The sequence below is a fragment of the Rhincodon typus genome, chromosome 16, assembly GCF_021869965.1.
Source record: "Rhincodon typus isolate 14 chromosome 16, sRhiTyp1.1, whole genome shotgun sequence".
NCBI lineage: Eukaryota > Metazoa > Chordata > Chondrichthyes > Orectolobiformes > Rhincodontidae > Rhincodon > Rhincodon typus.
Genome location: NC_063347.1, coordinates 56,376,288 through 56,396,596, shown reverse-complemented (window position 1 = coordinate 56,396,596; position 20,309 = coordinate 56,376,288). Strand labels below are relative to the sequence as shown.

The 20,309-nt window shown below is 40.9% G+C and overlaps 1 protein-coding gene across 1 annotated transcript in view; it reads left to right on the top strand.

The window, feature by feature from the left end:
* Window positions 1–20,309, top strand: part of dnah1 (dynein, axonemal, heavy chain 1) — a 395,000-nt gene that overhangs the window by 165,560 nt on the left and 209,131 nt on the right. Inside the window, exons 33-35 of the mRNA XM_048606524.1 lie at window positions 10,070–10,219; window positions 12,122–12,208; window positions 16,360–16,546. Of these exons, the coding sequence (XP_048462481.1) occupies window positions 10,070–10,219; window positions 12,122–12,208; window positions 16,360–16,546 (424 nt within the window). The remainder of the gene's footprint in view (window positions 1–10,069; window positions 10,220–12,121; window positions 12,209–16,359; window positions 16,547–20,309) is intronic.

Below are 20,309 nucleotides of genomic sequence, written 5' to 3'. Positions count from 1 at the left end.
AGGTGCAAATTATACAGTGAACTGTAGAACCGTTAGGGGTATTGATGTGTAGAGAGATCTGGATGTGCAGGTCCACAGATCACTGAAGGTGGCAACACAGGTAGATAAGGTAGTAAAAAAGGTCTATGGCATGCTCGCCTTCATTGGAAGGGGCATTAAGTGTAAGGATAGGCAAGTTATACTGTAGCTCTGCAGGACTTTAGTTAGGCCACACTTGGAATATTGCGTATAGTTCTGGTCACCACACTACCAGAAGGATGTGGATGCTTTGGAGAGGGTACAGAAAAGGTTTATCGTCAGCCTTTCTGCTCCTATGATGCTGCTTGGCCTGCTGTGTTCATCCAGCCCTGCACCTTTTTATCAGGATGTTGCCTGGTATCGGGGAATTTAGCTATGAAGAAAGATTGGATTGACTGGGTATGTTTTCACTGGAATGCAGGAGGTTGAGGGGTGACCTGATAGAAGCTTATAAGATTGTGAATGGCATAGATAGATTGAATATGAGGCTTTTTCCCAGGATGGAGGGGTCAGTTACTAGGAGACACAGGTTCAAGGTGCAAGGGAAGAAGTTTAAGAGAGATGTGCGAGGCACGTTTTTCACACAAAGGGTGGTGAGTGTCTGGAATGCGTTGCCAGAGGAAGTGGTGGAAGCAGACGCAATAGCAGCTTTCAAGAGGCATGTGGACGAATACATGAATAGGAAGGGAATAGAGGGATACGGATCCTGTAAGTGAAGATAGTTTTAATATGAAAGGGCAAAATGTTTTGGTGCAGATTTGGAGAGCTGAAGGGCCTGTTCCTGCGCTGTATTGTTGTTTGTTCTTTGTGGGATGTCTTAATAAGTAGCCGAATTAAAGTAGCTTGCGATTTACCCACAACAAATGGCATCCCTGGGTGAGTGGATGTCAGTCTGCACATATAACAGTGACCTCCGGTTCTATATTGTCCCACATCCATACTGAAAAGATCACTTAGAATATGCTTCAGTCAAGTCATCGCCTACGGTTATAAGCTCCAGCAGATATAAGAATAGCTTGACCAACCTTTCCTTATTGTTTTCACTTGTAGTATGTGGACACCACTGGTTTGGCCAGCATTTATTTTTGGCCCTAGCTGACCTCGAGAAAGTGGTGGTGAGTTGTCTTCTTGAACTGCTGCAGTCCACATGCTATAGCTTGACCCACAAAGTCCTTAGGGAGGGAATTCCAGGATTTTGACCCCGCAACAGTGAAGAAACAACGATATGATTCCAAGTTCAGGATGATGAGCAGCTTGGGAACTTGCAGGTGATGGTTCCCATGTATGTGCTGCCCTTGTCCTTCTAAATGAAAGTAGTTGTGGGTTTTGAAGGTGCTAAGGATCTTTGGTCAATTTCTGCAGTGCATCTTGTAAATAGTACACACCGCTGCTGAGCGTCCATGTTGCAGGAAGTGAATCTTTATGGATGTGGGGTCAGTCACCTGGGCTGCTTTGTCTTGGATGGTGTCAAGCTTCTTTAGAGTTGTTGGAGCTGCACTCATCCAGGCAAGTAGGGAGTATTCTATCACACTCCTGACTTGTGCTTTGTAGATGGTAAAAGGGTTTAGGGAGCCAGGAAGTGAGCTAATCACTGCAGTATTACTAGCGTCTGACTGCTCTTATATCCAGTCTGAGAGTCCAGTTGAATTTCTGGTCAATGATAACCCCAACGATGTTAATAGCGGGGATTCAATGATGGTAACACCATTGGCTATCAAGGGGTCGTTGTTAGATTGTCTCTTACTGGAGATGTTCATTTCCTGGCATTTGTATGGCATGAATATCACTTCCATCAGCCTAGCCTGGATATTGTCCAGGTTCTGTTACTTTTGGACATGGGCTGCTTCAGTACCTGAGGAGTTGCATATGGCGAATACAAATGAAAATTGTGCAAACATTGGCAAACATGACCACTTCTGACTTTATGATGGAGGGAAGCTAATTAATGAAGCAGCTGAAGATGGCTGGGCCTAGGAGACTATTCTGAGGAATTCATGCAGGAGACGTCCTGGACCTGAAATGACTACCCTCCAATGACCACAACCGTTTTCTTCTGTGCTAGATATGACTCCGACTGGCGGAGACTCTTCTGATTCTCACTGTCTCCAATTCTGCTAGGACTCTTTGATGCCAACCCAGTAAAATGCAGCCTTGATGGCAATGGAAGTCACACTCACCTCATCTCTGGAATTCATTTTTTTTGCCCATGTTTGCACCAAGTCTTTAATGAGGTCAGGAGCTGAGTGGTCCTAGCAGAGCTCAAACTGTGCTTCATTCAGCAGGTTATTGCTGAGCAATTCTGCAAGATAGCACTCTTGATGACACTTTTATCACTTTACTGATGATCGAGAGTAGTCTGTTGGGACAGTAATTGGCTGGATGGATTTTTGTTACACGATATACCTGGGTTATTTTCCACATTGTTGGGTAGATGCCAGTGTTGTAGCCGTACTGGAACAGCTTGGCAAGGGTTGGGTTACAGAGCATGTCTTCAGTACTATTGCTGCAATGTTATCAGAAGCCATAGCCTTTTCTGTATCCTGTGCCTCCATCCATTTCTTGATATCATGTGGAGTGAATCGAATTGACTGAAAACAGGCATCTGTGATCATGGGGACATCTGGAGGAGGCTGAGATGGACCATCCATTTGGCACTCTTAGCTGATGAATGTTGGGACTACACCAGCCTTATCTTTTGCACTGATGTGCTGGGCTTTTCCATTGTTAAGGATGGGGATATTTGTGGAGCCTACTCTTCCAGTGAGTTGTTTGATTGTCCACCACCCTTCATAACTGGATGTGGCAGGACTGCAAAGCTTAGATCTGATCTATTAGTTGTGCGATCACTAAGCTCTGTTGGTCACTTGCTGCTTATGCGGTTTGGCATGTAAGTAGTCCTATTCTGTAGCTTCGCCGTTGACAATTCATTTTTATGTATGCATGGTGCTGCTCCTGGCATGCCTTTCAGAACTCTTCACTGAACTTGGGTTGATCCCTTACTTTGATGTTGATGATAGAGTGGGGATATGCCGGGCCATGATGTTATAGATTGTGTTGTGTCTGATTCTGCTGCTGATGGTCCACAGCATCTCATGGATGCCCAATCTGGAATTGTTAGATCAGTTTGAAGCCTGTCCCATTTAGTAAATTGATAGTAATACACAACATGATATCAGATACTATCAATGTGAAGCCACCTTTTGTCTTCACAAACACTGCGCGGTGGTACTCTTAAATGATCCTATCATGGACAGATATATTTGTGGCAGGTACATTGGTGAAGATGAAGTAAAGTGAATTTTTCCCTCTTGTTGGTTCCCTCACGACCTGCTGCTGTCGAAGTAGTAATATCCTTTAAGATCCAACGTATTCAATCAATAGTGCTTCTGCTGATCCACTTGTAGTGGTGAACATTGAAATCTCCCACCAAGATATATTTTGGACCCTTGCTGCCCTCAGTGCTTCCCGCTAGTGTTGTTTCAACGTGGAGGAACACTGAGTCATCAACTGAGGGAGGACAGTATGTGATTATCAGCAACTGATTTCCTTGTCCATGTTTGAGCTGTTGCTGTGAGACTTCATGGTGTCCAGCGTCAGTGTTGAGGACGCTGTGGGCAACCCTCTCCCACTGAACACCACAGTGTTGCTACCTGTGCTGGACCTGCCCTGCTGTTGGGGGAGGACATATCCAGGGATGGTGAAGGTGGTGTCTGGGACATTGTCTGTAAGGTAACATGAGTATGCCTATGTCAGGCTGTTTCTTGACTACTCTTTGAAACAGCTCTCCCAATTTTGGCACCAGCCCCTCCAGTTGTTAGTAAGAAGGACTTTGCAGGGTCGACAGAACAATTTTTGCAATTGTCATTTCTCGTGCTAAGGTCGATGCTAGGCAGTCCATCCAATTTCATTTTTTGTTGAGATGTCATAGCAATTGATACAACTGAGTGGCTTTCTAGGCCATTTCAGTGGACAGTTGAGAGTTCACCCCACCGCTGTGGCTCTTGTTCAGTACAGAAACCTGGTGCTTTCTATCAACATTTGTCTGAAAGTCAGCTAAATTGGAATAATGTGTATCTTAAAAAAAATTAACATTTGGTATGATTGTGGGAATGACGGTGCTTAAGTGGGTCATAACAAATGGATAATAAATGCTAGCCCAGCCAGTGATGCCCATGTCCCTTGAATGAACAAGAAAAAAACAACTCCTAGCCTCGGACCCATTCTTGTAGCCACAGTAGGTGTACGGCCAGTTCAGTTCAGATTTTGTCAATGTAACCCTACAGGATGTTGATACTGGGAATTTAACGAGGGTAGTGCCATTAAATATATTAAAGGAAAGATGGTTTGATTTTCTCTTGTTGGAGATAGTTATTGTCTGGCATGAGTGTTACTTGACATTTATCAGCCCAAGTCTAGATGGAATCCAGACCATGCTGCATACAGACATGGACTGTTTTAGCTAATATTGAGCAATCATTAGCAAAATCCTCATTTTTGACCTTATGATGGAAGGAAAGTCATCGATGAAGCAGCTAAAGATGGTGGGTCTAGGTCACTATCCTGAGGAGCTGCTGAAATGATTATTTTTGGGCTGACATGATTGACCTCCAACAGCTATAACCATCCATGTTTTTGCTGGTATGACTCCAACCAGTGGAGAATTTTTCTTTGATACCCATTGATTCCAATATTTCCTCAATATCATACTTGGCCTAATGCTGCCTTAATGTTAGGGGCAGCCACTTCCACCTGTCCCCTGTACCATGAACATTTGTTATTCTCAATAAGCTTTGATATGGCAGCTTATCAAATATCTTTTGGAAATTCAAATAGAATACACCCACTGATTCTCCTGTATCCACAGTACATAGTACTTCGTCAAAGAACTCCAAGAAATTTGTTAACCGTAATTTCATGTGACTCGATCTGATTACCTTTAATTTTTTCTAAGTGCAGATTGTAAGCAAATTGGCCTGTTTTCTCTTGCAATAAAAATAGAAAGTGCTGGAGAAATTGTACAGGTCTTGCATCATTGTGGAGAGAGAAATAGAATTAATGTTTGAGTCTGATATGAATCTTCTTCAGTTTTACTGCTTACCATTTAGCATAGAAGCTTGACATAATTGTCAGCATGCCTCAGACAAGTCAGAAGGTTCCAACATAGTAAGTCAAAGCCAGCTTCCAATTCCAGTTCAGACCCTCTTTGAGGCAGTCAGAGTCAGATTCCTCTCCTGCTAAGGGCCAAATGATGGACAGCAAACCACTCATCTTGAAACTTACGACCTATTTGGGCTGTTGCCCTCCTGGAATGAGAAAGAACTAGGTACTACAGAAGATGAAAGTGGATGGCACAGTTATTACTGTTTGTGTAGATGGGGAAGTGTCCTGAGTGAGAGTGATAGAGCATGAGCCTTGATAGAAGGTGGGTACAGTAGCAGAGAAAGCTTAAGTGTGAGATATTGGAAAGAAGAGATAGAACTTATGCTGACAGAGTGGAGAAGGACATGTACCTTCTTTACAGTGCTGGGCATTTCTCTAGACGGCTCAGACTGCTTTAACCCAGATGGCAACCTCTGACCAGCCTGGCTTAGTCTGTTTTTGTGGCCTCCACTGCTGATTTTGAGGGAAGAGGAAGTCCCTCCTGTGCACCACCCTGTTCACAGAGACCTCCACAATCATGCGTGCAAGTGGGGTGTCGATTTCCCCTGTCTTCCATGTCTAGGGCAAATACCAGCAATCATGCAGGTTAACTCTGGACTGACTGTGCCTTTCCAGTTTCACAATGAGCTTTTAAAGATGGATGCATGGAATGCAAGTGAATTCCAGAATATTCACTGAGTGGTGTGATGTTCTGGTGCATGTTATGATAAGGCAGAAAATGGACATGAAAGACATAGGGGCAGGGTGGATAATAATGACGCGAGTTTGGTAAGATGGGGCAAGAAAATTTGCTGGGCCACATGGCAAGAAATCCTCCAAAATTGTGATGCAACTATGACATCATCAAAAGAACTTAAAACTGTAGCCCAAAGAAAGGAGAATACAAGAGTAAGCTAGTATATAGCTATAGAAATGTGAAAAGAAAAATATTAACTCAAATAAAAGTGGACAAATCAGAGTCAGGAGAAATTATAAACAGGAATAACAAAATTAAGAAAACATTAAATTAAAATATTGCATTCACAGTAGAAGGCACATTATTCCTTTGAAACTATCAGATATTTCCAGAATTTGCACATATACCCAGAAGTTGCTGTCAGTGAATCTAAGCTTCTCCCAAGGACGTGTTGTTGAAGTGCTGTTAAATCGCAATCAAACAAAAATTAAAATGATCCAAAATTCCACTCTTACATTCTTATTCCTGCTGTAAAAATTATTGAAAAAGTTACATCGTGTTGACTGAAGTATTACCGGGCTTTTAACAGTGTTCTATATTCATAATTATTGACAAGGAGTCCCACAGGCCCTGTGAAAGTAATTTTACATTTGTTGAATGTCAGATATCTCCACTGTCAGAAATATTACATTTTTAAATGCAATTTAATGCTGTAATAGTTTCACTTCTACCTTAATTCCATGTCTATTTTGCAATAACATTTCATTACCTGTAAAATGTAAAACTTCAGAGTGAAGTAATTCATCAGTCCTTACTTCCTGGGCTGCTATCTGAGAGAATACTTCAATGTGATTGTTTGCTTGATTACATTGCTGTTGAATACCTGGAAATCTGTTTGACCTTATGTTATATTCAAAATAAAATTGGGAAAGATGTGATCTGAGCCACAGGTATTGCTTGATTTTTGTGAGCTGTTTTCTTTGAGTTCAATGGTGCTTCCCCACTGACAGAAAATTCCAGCAATAAGCCAGAACCATGGAAAGCAGAAGGTACAAGAAATGAAAGCAATGTAGGGCTACAGAGATAGTGGAACAGAGGACATATTTTGAAGAGACTTCTCAATGGAGAGGAGATTTTTGAGATAAGTTAACGACGATATGGGGAGTTGGAGTCAGTTTGATATGAACAGTTTTAATGCATTTTGTAAGCATCAGATTGTCAGGATGGCATTTTAACAAATTACAGAAGTAGGATAGAAATTAGGAGCCTATCATAATGAATTGGTGAAGTTGACCTTGAAGATGATAAGTCATCAAAAAGAGTTCCAGTGGAGGGGTGAGGTTGCTGATGGAGGCAAGCAAAGTTGCTGGTCAAAATAGGAGACTTTGGTAATAAGGCAGAATTTTGAGGTTGAAGTTGAGCACCAAATAGGAAAACAGTTTGCCAAGTTGTTGGGCTCAGCCTAAGCAAGCAACTAAGAAGGAGTTGGAATCCATCTTTAAGATTCTGATGATGCCAACTTCGACAAGGGAGCCTCCAAAATCTTCACCTTCTTCCTCAACCAAGGATTTTCCAGCCCTGTAGTTGACAGAGCCCCTAGTGAGGTCTGACCCATCTCCTGCACTTCAGCCCTCATCCTCCCTCTTCCCTCACACGACAGCAATAGGGTCCCCCTTGCTCTTACCTACCATCCCACCAGCATCCACATCTAGAGGATCATTAGCCACCATTTCTGCCACCTCCAATGGGATATCATCACCAGACAGATGTTCCCCTCCTCTCCCTTGTCAGCCATCCACAAGGACTGTTCCCTCTGGAACATGCTGGTATACTCCTCCTTCACTCCCAACACCCCCATTGCCCCATGGCACCATCCCCTGTTACCACAGAAGGTGCAACACCTGCCCATTTACTTCCTTCCTCCTCAGTATCCAGGGGCCCAAACACACCTTCCAGGTGAAGCAGCACTTTACCTGTACTTCACTCAATCTAGTCTGCTGTATTTGTTGCTCACAATGAGGTCTCCTCTACATTGGGGAAACGAAGCATGAGCTGAGTGACTGCTCTGCAGAACTCCTACGTTCTATCTGCAAAAAAGACCCTGAGCTACTAGTTGCCTACCACTTCAACACACCACCTTGCTCCCCAGCCAACACCTCTGTCTCAGGCTTTCTGCAATGCTCCAGCGAAGTTCAGCGCAAACTGGAAGTACAGCACCTCATTTTCCGCTTGGGAATTCTACAGCCTTCTGGACTCAATATCGAGTTCAACAATTTCAGGGCTTGAGGCATCTTCTCCCATTTCTTTAACCCAACCCCAGCACACCAGACCTTGTTGCCACATGGTCTGCTATTATACTCAACCTTTTGTTAGTCACTAATAGGATCTCTACAGTGTGGAAACAGGCCCTTCGGCCCAACATGTCCATACTGACCCTCAAAGCATCCCACCCAGACCCATCCCCCTACACACTGCGGGGTAATTTAGCATGGCTAATCCACCTGAAAACTCGGAGGAAACCCACACAGACACGGGGAGAATGTGCAAACTCCACACAAACAGTCGCCCGAGGGTGGAATTGAACCCAGGTCCCTGGCACTGTGAGGCAACAGTGTTAACCACTGTGCCGCCCCTTAGTAGCTGTTCATTCTCCTAGGCTGACCTTTATCCACTCCTTTGTCTGTCCAACTGTTCTCCTTTCTCCTTGGGCTCCATTTCCACCTATCATACACTCCTTATCCGTCCCCGCACCCTACCAACCTTTTCCTACTTGCCATCAGTTCTGAAGAAGTGTCATTGGACCCAAAACATTAACTCTGATTTCTCTGTACAGATGTTGCCAGACCTGCTGAGTTTTTCCAGCAATTTCTGTTTTTGTTCTATCTTTAAGGTGCAGAGTTTCCCTTGGGCATAGCAGCATAGTTTTAAGCATTGCCAAACTTAAACAGGCAAATTGTTAGCTCAGCAAAGATTTGAGTTGAAGATTGGAAGCCACAAGGTAAAGTTAGGTATTATCAACAGATATGGAAGCTTGACCCTATGCTTTGGTGATGGCGCTGAAAGCTAGCTTGTTAGCAGAAAATAAGACTGACCTAACAGTGGAAGTTTGAAAACAAGAGGAAGTGACCATGGAAAAGCAGGAGGATTACCCATTGCAAAGAAGTAGGAGTGAAACACTGTGGTACCAGAGAAAGCTGACATCAGTACTGAAAAAATGAATATTTTTCAATATTTTATAGCACTTTCATGGTACATGACTTTTGTCCTGTGTAAATAGGGGAAAATAGAATGACTTTGCTTCTGTACATTATAATTTTCTAATGCAACCGAAAATATTAAATGAATATGTACATTGATCCACTCTGACAATTTTGACATTGCAGTCCCTAAAGTGTGTCACAGTTTCAGACAGTGCTGCAGGCCAAACATCATGTAATTATTGTAGATAAAGGTCTCAAATATTAACCCCTCAAAAAAGAGCCGGAGAAGGAGAGGTTTAAAAATTAAAACTGGGAGAATTCATCCTCAATCCACTGTGTGTCCACTCCTGTCATTTTTATAAAAGTGAATTCTGTATGCGCTTGCAGCCTGCTTTGGGGATATGGAATAATTATTTATCGATTTTCATATTGCATTTGGAAATTTGATTTAAATGTAACAGTTTTTGGCCAGGTTACAGTGAAATGGATGTGGAAGCTGTTGCCTTTGGCAGTTATTAACAGTCACAGTACTCCTAATTGGTTTTGCCACGAAAAAACCTTTGGCACCTCAACAAAACTATAACATCCTTCCTGTCTATCACAGCCTGTCCTTATTGAACACTGCCTCCAGTTCCCTTCAGACTCTGCTAGCCCAGTGGTCCCTGGCTTGAGTTTTTGCTGCAGGCTTGTCACCCAGCAGCTAACCAGTCAGCTTGCTGACTGTCAGGTGAGAAACTGATGAAGAAAATCTTCTGCTATAATAAAAGCCTCTCCTAACTCTGCGTCTTATGGGGTTAATCCCACTACCACATTCCGTCACTTCATTCTTTTGTCCTTGTAAATTTTGGGGCAAAAATGTTAATTACATTTACTTTTCAAGAGCAGCAATTGGTTCCCAATTAGTCAAAATCACCAGTTTAGGGATTTAATGTTGTATTCTATTTTATTATGTTCTTGCTCTGTGATTTGAAATGTATTGTGTTTGTTGAATGGTAATAGGTTTCCTGTTGTTTAGGCTTTGTTTAGACCAGTAGCCATGATGGTCCCTGACTACGCCATGATTGCTGAGATTTCTCTGTATTCCTTTGGGTTTAGCAACGCCAAAGTCCTTGCAAAGAAAATTACCTCAACTTTCAAATTATCCTCTGAGCAACTCAGTTCACAGGTAATTTAGAAATTTAAAAGTAACAATGTTCTCTTTACAATTCAATATCTAAGCATATCTTGAGACTCTAATTGGACCTGTTTGGAAAAATGTTGGATTACCTAAGCAAAAGTTATTTTTCTTTAAAAGAATGTTGAGTAACAATGTAGATTGACCTTCAAGGTACCCAAATATGTCATTAGGCCATCTGCATTTGAGGCTATCATGATGAAAATGATGCAATGGTAGTGTCCCTGCCTCTGAACCAGAGGCTCCTCATTGATGACAAGGAAAGTGTCCTCATGATGTGGCCAAACTTGAGTATCAATCTGCAAACCCATCCAACAATTAGATTTTAACAGTGAGAGGGATTCCTGATCAGACACATGATAAAAAAAATTGGAGCACCTGCCATCGCTATTCATATCTCCAGATACCCAATGTTGCAACAAGGACTCCTTTGGGGTGCTGTTGGCTCAGTTGACTGGATAGCTGGTCTGGATTAAATTGGTTCCAACACAATGATATTTGGTCATCATTCCAACTAGGGTGGATTTCGAACCTGCCTCCTTGCCCTATCCATGGTGAAGATGGTGACGCAATGGTTTGGACCTGCCTTTGGGCAGAGAACCAAATAAGGAGATAACACAAGTGGTGCTCACATCTTCTTGTTCCTAAATTACACATTCCTTCTAAACAATGGCAACATGTCCTTTGTGCTGGCACATATCATCATGGTGACCATTGGTTACAGCATTTTTGCAACTGATGCTAATACTGAAAACAACAACAACGTACTGCACATATAAGGTCCACATACAGCACTTGTGGCAGAACCTGTTTCTCCCCAAGATTTGCCCCTTCAACTATGAGCCTAGAGGTACCAAATATACACACACCATTTAAAAAGGATCTGTTTGCTGCATGTCGATCACCTTTCATACATGGAAGAATGCTGGAATGATAAACATAATTTTGTTACCAGACACATCTGTGACATTTAAAACAAATGTTGCAGTATTATAGAGCCATCCAGTAACTCTTCACAAGTTGCTGGGATGCAGCACTGTGGCCCCTAACTTTTCTTTTTCATTGTACTGTGCTCGTACTGACCTGAAGGGCACACAAAAATATTAGATGGCTACCTTATATTAGTGTATAAAGTTAGTTTAACAATGGTGTAAGCATTCAAAATGCCACAGGACTGCATTGTTTGCTCTTAGTTTGCTTCATCCCAAAGACCCCTAATTTTAGATTTACATGGGCTCCTCAGTGTGGTAGACAACAATTGTCAGTGTTCCCATTGCACTGGTGGGATCAGAGTTATTTGCTTTACTGTTTGGCTGGCATGGCTCTCTAAAGTCCCAAGAAAGGGATGAAATTCTCAGCTTAAAACAATTAACGTTTCTCCCACTGTTAAATTGCCACACAACAGCCATAAGGATCAAGGGCAGGGATTAAAGTATCCTGTAAAACCTAGACTAAAAAAAGCAAAGAACTGTGGATGCTGGAAATCAGAAACAAAATCAGAAATTGCTGGAAAAACTCGGCCCATTCAGCAGCATCTGTGGAGAGAAAGCAGAGTTTTCGTTTGTGCTCCAGTGACCCTTCTTCAGAACTGTAAAATGTAGTCCAGTTTTTCAGATCAGTGACCTTTGAGCAGAATGCAGCATCTACATCATATTGCTTTTGCCCCTATAATGTTTATTCATCTGCATGTGTCACTGTCCATTAACTTCAGAGATTAGGCTGTGAATAGTCTCAAATGGAAGCTTTAGTTGCGCATGAGCATAAGATAATGCAGAGTATTTTTGAGGGATTCAAAGAATTTCATAGCAACTATTGCACCAGGAATACAGCACAATCAATGGTGTAAAGTTTTCTAGGACTTATTCTCATTATTAATTGGTGTCTCTGCTACAGGATCATTATGACTTTGGAATGAGAGCTGTAAAAACTGTGATCTCAGCCGCAGGAAACTTGAAGAGGGAAAATCCAAATATGGATGAGGTACTAAAATTAATGAAGCAACACTCTCATCACAAAATTAATTAGTACTTCATCAGTTCTTAATCTCCAGACTGAGTTATAGATAGAAATAACATAGAACTACAGAATTGTTACAGTGCAGAAGGAAGCCATTCAGCCCATTGTACTAATGCTGGTTCTATTAGCTGGTGCCAATCTCCTGCCTTTCCCCACATCCCTACGTACCATATCTATCCACATAATCATCTAATGCCCTCTTGAATGCCTCAGTTGAGCCTGCCTCCACCATATTTGTAGGCAGTGCATTCCATCCCTAATTACTCCCAATGCAAAAAAATTTTTTCTCACATCACCTTTGCTTTGTTTGCACATCACTTTAAATCTGTGCCCTCTTGTTCTTTTTCCGTTTTATGAATGGAAACAGTTTCTCCCTATGTACTCTCTCCAACCCACTCATGATTGTGAAACCCTCAATGAAATCTCTCAACTTTCTTCTCTCCAAGGAGAAGTCTCAATGTCTTCAAATTGTCCTCATAACTGAAGTTTCTCATTCCTGGAACTATTCTTGTAAATTGCTTCTGCACTCTCTCTAATGTATTCACATATTTTCTTTAATGTGGCATAAACAATACTGCAACTGGTCTAACAAATGTCTTGTACATGTTCAACGTCATTACCTTGCTCTTGTTCTCTATGTCCCTATAAATATGTTAAGAATTGAATAATAGCTAGCCAGTAGGTATTTACACATCAAATAATAAGTAGCTGGAATAATGGATTGTCAGAGAGTATTTCATGCTGATTATTAGGTTTTTGGATGCATTAATTTACACCATGACCACTGCAGATCAATTGTTCTGAGAAAGGTTCAGGCACAAGGCCCAACTGCTGGTTTGTTGGGGTGGCACTGAAAATGCACTTACTTTGACATTAGCAGATATGAGTGCATGAGAAGGGGTCAAGAAAGCTGCATCAGGATATGATTATGTTGAGCCTGCAACTTTCAATAATGCCTCAATGGAAACTCTGGAAATCCAGGAACAACATAAAGGACAGAGACCTGATGGCATTGGTTCTCTCTTCCTTTCCTTTGGCATAGAGATAGGACTGAATGTTTTTCAAGCAGTTGAGAAGCACATAGCAAATTGTTTTTCAATCAATTGGTGGGATGAGAATTAGAAGAGTCATGATTTGGATATAGCGCCTCTGAGTGCTACGTCAGATTCCCAACACCTTCTGTATGCACTGACAATTTAAAAGTGACAGTGAGGAAGTTAACCTGCAATCTACTTGCAACTGAGTATCTGCCCATTAAGCTCCGTGAGGAGCTTATTAGTGAATTGTGGAAGGCCAGGGAGCAATTTCAATTGACACATTGCTGAACCCGAATACCTTCTTGTATTTTGGTACAAAGCTGTTGGGGGGAATGCTTTTTCTGAGCAACATTTTTTGGCAATAAGGTTGTTGTCTCAGATAGCATGCAGTATCTTTTCACTGGGCCACTTCTCTAGTTCCCTGATGTACTGTCTACTGTATTCAGTCTGCCAATGGCAGGCCCAGTAAGGGCTGCCATTAATCTTTGAGGATTCTGCTCCACAGTCACTTTCCACCACCTGGAAGTACTCAGTGTCAATAATTAGGCACTGAGCTCAATGCTAGTCTAACTGGAGAGTGTGCATATAAGGAAACATAGAGATAACAGCAGGAGTAGACCATTCAGCCCTTTGAGCCTTCTCCACCATTTAATATGACCATTCCTGATCATGCAATTCAGTACCCAAATCCAACTTTCTCCCCATTCTGTTTGAACCTTTTAGCCCTGAGAACTATACCTATCTCCTTCTTGAAATCACAGACATGGCATGGATTGGGACCTGAAAATTATTGGAGGATTGGGTTCTGTCCCTGGATTGAAAATCTCATCCACTGTATTTGAAAAATGTATTTAGCAATTATCATACTAGTTAGGCCATCCTGAGAACTGGCTACCGGAACAGGGTGCCATTCCTACAATCTTATGCACTTCCATGTACATCAAGGAGACATATATAATCTTGCGTAATTTGTAGGAAAAGAGTATTTCATGCTGAATATTACATTGATGGATGCATTGTTTTACACCATGACTCCTGCAGACCAAATTTTAGGGGTGAAGAGATTTGGCATTGTATTGCTAGTGTTACTGACCGAACCCAACTTCCTCAAAATATATCAAGGAGATAGAACATAGAACATAGAACAGTACAGCACAGTACAGGCCCTTTGGCCCACGATGTTGTGCTGAACTTTTACCCGAAACCTAACGTCTATCTCACCTCCACCGCTACCTTATACTATCATCCATATGCCTATCTAATAGCTGCTTAAATGCCCCTAACGAAGCCAACTCCACTACCCTCTCCAGCAATGCATTCTATGCCCCTACCACTCTCTGAGTAAAGAATCTACCTCTGACGTCTCCCCGATATCTACCTCCTTTCACTTTAAAACTATGTCCCCTCGTAAAAGCTACCTCCACCCTAGGAAAAAGTCTCTGGCTGTCTACTCTATCTATACCTCTGATCATTTTGTACACCTCTATCAAGTCACCTCTCATCCTTTGTCGTTCTAAAGAGAAAAGCCCTAGCTCTCTCAACCTTTCCTCGTAAGACCTTCCCTCCAATCCAGGCGACATCCTGGTAAATCTCCTCTGCACCTTTTCCAACGCTTCCACATCTTTCCTGTAATGAGGTCATGAAAAGATCATCGCCAAAGGCCCTGCGATCTCGTCCCTCGCTCGCCTCGACCCTAACTTCTATCTTATTTAAAGGCAAATGTAAGGCACTATGTTCCAGAAGTGATTTGATTAGTTAAACTAGCAGGCTTCAAGCAAACACATTTTATTCTTATACCACACTTAAAATACAAACAAAAAAAGAAGAACTGGCATAACTTTAACTCAATCAAAATACTTAACAAAATAATATGATTTAAATACTATTTATCAACTGTTCCAATAAAGCCACATCCCATAAACACACCATTGCCATTAGCAAATTGTTCCATTGTTTAGAATTTAATTCCCCTTTGTGCACCTGGGCAGTAAAAATTACTACATTTCCTATCACTGTGCCCTATGCTGTTTATCATAAGATGTCAAGCCTTCCTATCTGAAATTACTCTACAGAGGCCAGGATCCCGTCACCAAGGCACCCTTTATTTACACATGAAGAGTCCTTGACAATGATCCAGCTCCCTCAGAGCCAGCTCTCACAGTGAACAAAATGTCTGACACAAAAACAAAGTTGCTGGAAAAGCTCAGCAGGTCTGGCAGCATCTGTGGAGGAGAAAACAGAGGTTCTGAGGAAAGGTCACCAGACCCGAAACGTTAACTCTGTTTTCTCCTCCACAGATGCTGCTAGACCTGCTGAACTTTTCCAGCAACTTTGTTTTTGTTCCTGATTTACAGCATCCACAGTTCTTTTGGTTTTTAAAATGTCTGACACTCCTGTTCTTATCTGTCGGGCAAAGCTACCCGATTGGACCAGATTAACATCCCCAATCAGGGAAGTCATATTCTATGATGTCCACCTGGCTGACCTTGTTTCCATCACTACATCCCTCCCACTCTGAGTCCGAGGCCATAGGCCGTTTTTTTTTTGTAGCTCCTCCTACGGTGTTTTACACCAGGTCAGGTTCCTCTAACCCTGTCTCTGATACAGGTGGCAGCATGTAGCTCGCCACTGCTGCCGGATTGTCTTGTAAGAAATTCATTCTCCTCTTCAAGCGACAAAGGCATCGAGGCGGCAGCATCCACCATGACCATCTCAGATTCTGAGACAAGCAGCGCCAATCAGGGAACTCATATTCTATGAGGTCCACCTGCTGACCTCGTTACAATCGCTACACTGTCCCTTTTACTACTGATTTTATTAGTTTTCACACAGCCCATCACTGCTATGTTTCAGAACTAAATGCAGTGATAGATGAATGTTTATATAAACTAACTAAATAACTTCCATTCAATATTTCTTGTGAATTGGAAGGCCCCTGTTGGACATACTGTTTAATAGCTTTGTATCAATTCCGTTAATGAACTGCAAAATATAAAGTCACCAAGAAATGTACTGTAGTTAAAGATAAAACAATGCAATCCAATTTTTTTAAAACATATAATCTGTGTTGTATTTCAGGAACTGATATGTCTGAGAGCCATTTGTGATGTGAATGTGCCCAAATTCCTACAAGATGACCTGAAACTCTTCAATGGTATTGTGTCTGATCTTTTCCCCAAGATCAAGGAAGAACCTATTGACTATGGAATTCTGGAAGAATCCATTCGAAAAATTTGTGTTAAGAAAACTCTAAAAGATGTTGCTGGTCAGTTATTTTTCACATCAAAAGAAGAGATGTCTTTTAATAAGTGGGGAGCAAAGAAAACATATGAATGCATGAAATATTTTGCAATATACAAAGAACTTATTGATGTAAAGTGAAACACTATCTCTAATTCAAAATTGAAAATATTTGGAATCTGTTTTCTTCAAATTGGACCCAAGCTAGTTTGTGAGACAGAAACCAAGACACCTTTCTTTGTGGATTGTATTCACACTCCCCATTACTACAGGAACTTTCTGTTGCTTTGTTCATTACCATAACGTTCAGATTTTCACACATAGCCCTAAATTCATCACTGGTAAATACCACACCTCTCCCCTCCCCTCTCCATTGTCAGTTAGGAATTTAGCCAGTGCCTTCAGTCTGGTCCCTTTCCATTTCCCAACTGTCTTCTTCACTATTACTGTTTACTGCTTACTATATATTATCGTAGAACTCCTAAATCTAACTGCCTATCTATGAAGTGCAAGATGAAAATGTTTGTTTCTTTAACCTATGCCTAAAGTCTCTTGCTAAAGGTGGATTCGCTACAGACCATGATAAAACGGAAGTTGCTGGAAAAGCTCAGCAGGTCTAGTAGCATCTGTGAAGAAAAAATCAGAGTTAACGTTTTGGGTCTGGTGACCCTTCCTCAGAACGGATTCCTGATTTACAGCATCCACAGTTCTTTCGGTTTTTATTCATTGTAGACTGTGGTGATGTCCTCCTTTTTTTATTACATCTATCATATTTATCACTGATCTCTTCTATAAGTTTAGTGTACTCATCATTCCTTACTTGTACATCTTTTAGTAGAAATTTTAACCTGTGGATGAGTTTAGAAACAGCCAATGTAGTTTTGAGATCATTAGTCGTTTTTCCTTTAAACACCAATCTCTTGAAATCAATATTATTGTCTTAACATTTTGATAAAGATGGTAGATCTTGTTAAAAAGACACGATAATGTCCAAAATGTGTAAAGCAATTGTCATTGTATTTGGTATTGAATTTCATTTCAACCTTTTAGGCAGCTGCCTCATCAGTAAGAGTATTTCACAGTTATGTCTATGTTGATAAAATAGTTTACACCAGCTTTTTTTTTTACAGGGAATCATCACAGTTTTGTGATTTCAGCGTGTTGTCAGCCACAAAACTGAAGCAGTTAGAACTTTCAAATTTGTTAGTCCTTATTATTGAAAGAATCTAGAAAGAAATATTTTAATCAATCCATTCCACACTCTGTGGATGTGTATCCGTGGCACAATTCAACACGATTGAAAGAGACTACAACTGTAACATTCATTGCTGGGTTGAAGCTTTTCGCAACCAGTATGATTCCTCTACCCAATTAGTAACACCTTCCTCTCCTTCTGAAACTTTCATGTTATGCGTAACTTTAAACACCTTGTTACTCTATTTAGGACAATTTATTGCCTAATGGCATTTTGAATTGCATCTAAAACAGCCCAGGCATTTCTGGGGTCCATTCTTCTTACATAAAACAGAAAACTGGGATTGGGAATCTAAGTGCCAGAGATATCCTGTCCCCCCTCCTTTTAGTTATGATTTTGTTTTCACAGTTAACATTTTCAGTTTATATAAGGACAATTCTCACATTGCCATTATCAATGAATCCATTATTTCTGTTGATGCTGAATTTGAGCTATGAAGACACTTGGGAATTAGTGTTTTCCTGGTTTTGTTTTTAAAGAAAGGCTTCTGACATCTGTTTCAAAATTATGTTTCTTACTGAAAAAGTAACACCAGTTAATTCAAGAATGTTCAACATGAGCACAATACAACAATTTAAAAACAAGCAAAGCATAGACATCTCCAAACATTTTTTCAAATCTTGATTTTTTTTGCTGTTAAATTACATTTTGTTTGCTTCTATGGAATAATTAGCTGGCTTTCTAAATTTATCAAAGTCTGTCTCTGCCTTGTAACCATTTAATAGATCATTTTTATTTTGCCCATAATTTTGTCCATGAATGTTAAAAGATTATCCAAACATTCATCCATGGAGCCTCTGGCTCCAGGAATACTTCACACTCGATCCAGCCTCCGGTGATAGTGTCAACGCCATATCTTATTTTTCTTTGGTAAGGGAACAACTTGTGTCTATATATCTACTTCATTTTTCCATTGATCGTGAGGCTCAGCTTCACAGATTCTCAGTGGGAAATCACACCGTACTTGACAATAGCTGAAAGCAACTCAAATTACAGCCTTTTACATGAAAAGAACTCTCAGTTTCTAATCTTCATTTTTTGGCAACCATACTCTACAACTGAGATCAAATAGGATCCAAGCCAGTTGGTGAGACAGAATTCAAGACCCTTTTCCTTGTGAACCAACAACTCCTCCCACACACTACTCCCACCTGTTCCTCTCTTATATCTACCCAGTCAATTAATTAAATCAGTTAACACCTCCAATCACCTGCTTAACTACTTGTTATACTTGACTCTGAATGATCCAAATTGGGTTTTTTGTCCCATGTTTTAAAGGGCTTACCTGTGAGCACAGCTTGACATGCACCTGCATCAGACATATTATTGAAGCAAAGAGGGGATTTTCCCACTTGTTTGGCTCACTTCGGAGGAATAACAATTACAGGGATTCCAAAACAATGAGTCCATAGAAAACAAGGCACTGTGACCTGCACCTGGTTCCTACTGAACAGATACTGTTTAGGTTATTTCAGTGAGAAAGCTGTGGGCAGGGATTAATTCTATTTCATTTACCCTCATGTTCCTCTCAGAATATTTAAAATACAAATCAACACCTAATGCTCGCCCATCTCCATGGAAAATTAGAAGACCCAATCTCTGAGAAGCCTACAATTCTTTTAATTTTCCTGCCCTTCCAGGATAGCCATGGTCTGGCCACGATCATAATCAGCATCTATACCAAAGGAAAATTGGCAGCCTCTTTCTTGCCGTGTCAATTTTTCTTCCTGTTGACTTCCATTGATCTGCTATAAACCTGTCTCCCATAGTTAACGCCATTGACTTCATCGCTCTAGTTTAGTATTAGTGTGGAAGAGGAGTGGGCAACAGGTAGACAGTATAATCTCCCTGCTTGGGGAAAACATTAATTCCCAGGGACCTTCGTAGAATCTGTCAATAGCATTCAATGTATCGAAAGGTATTACACCTAAAAACATAGTTGTTCCAAAACATTAGATCTTCAAAACAACTTTTTTTCTAGAGGGTAAAGAGAGTTGTGACTAGTTCAAACAACTACCTATGTTCCAAATTACCCATTCACCACAAAATTGAACATAAATAGTCATCTGGATGAGTAGACAATTAACTGCCAAGCTTTGTTTAAATTTTAAACCATGGAAGTTGGCTCTGATTGGTCAAAGCATTGCCTAGCAAAATGAACCAAAGAATGACTGTCACCTATGTTGTTGAGTTGAAACAGTGTGTGCCCATAGTTTTTTTCTTCTATCTGAAACGAACAAGGCTCAGTGTATTAATATACGTAACAAAATTGAATGTCAGAACTCGCATCCAAAGTAGTAAAGGACATCAATAAGGAACAGCTGAAAACAAAATGACCGAATCCCTCAGTTTTAAAAGATATAAGTTGTGAGTAATTAACTGAAAATTGACCATGCAAATCCAACAGATTTTTTTTGCAGTAGCTGTTTTTTGCTCAGGTTTATGTCACTAAACTAGCTGCATAAAAATTACAGTGTTCATTTTGCCCTGGCTTGAAGTGCAGTCTGTTTTTTTTTATCTGCAACACATTTGC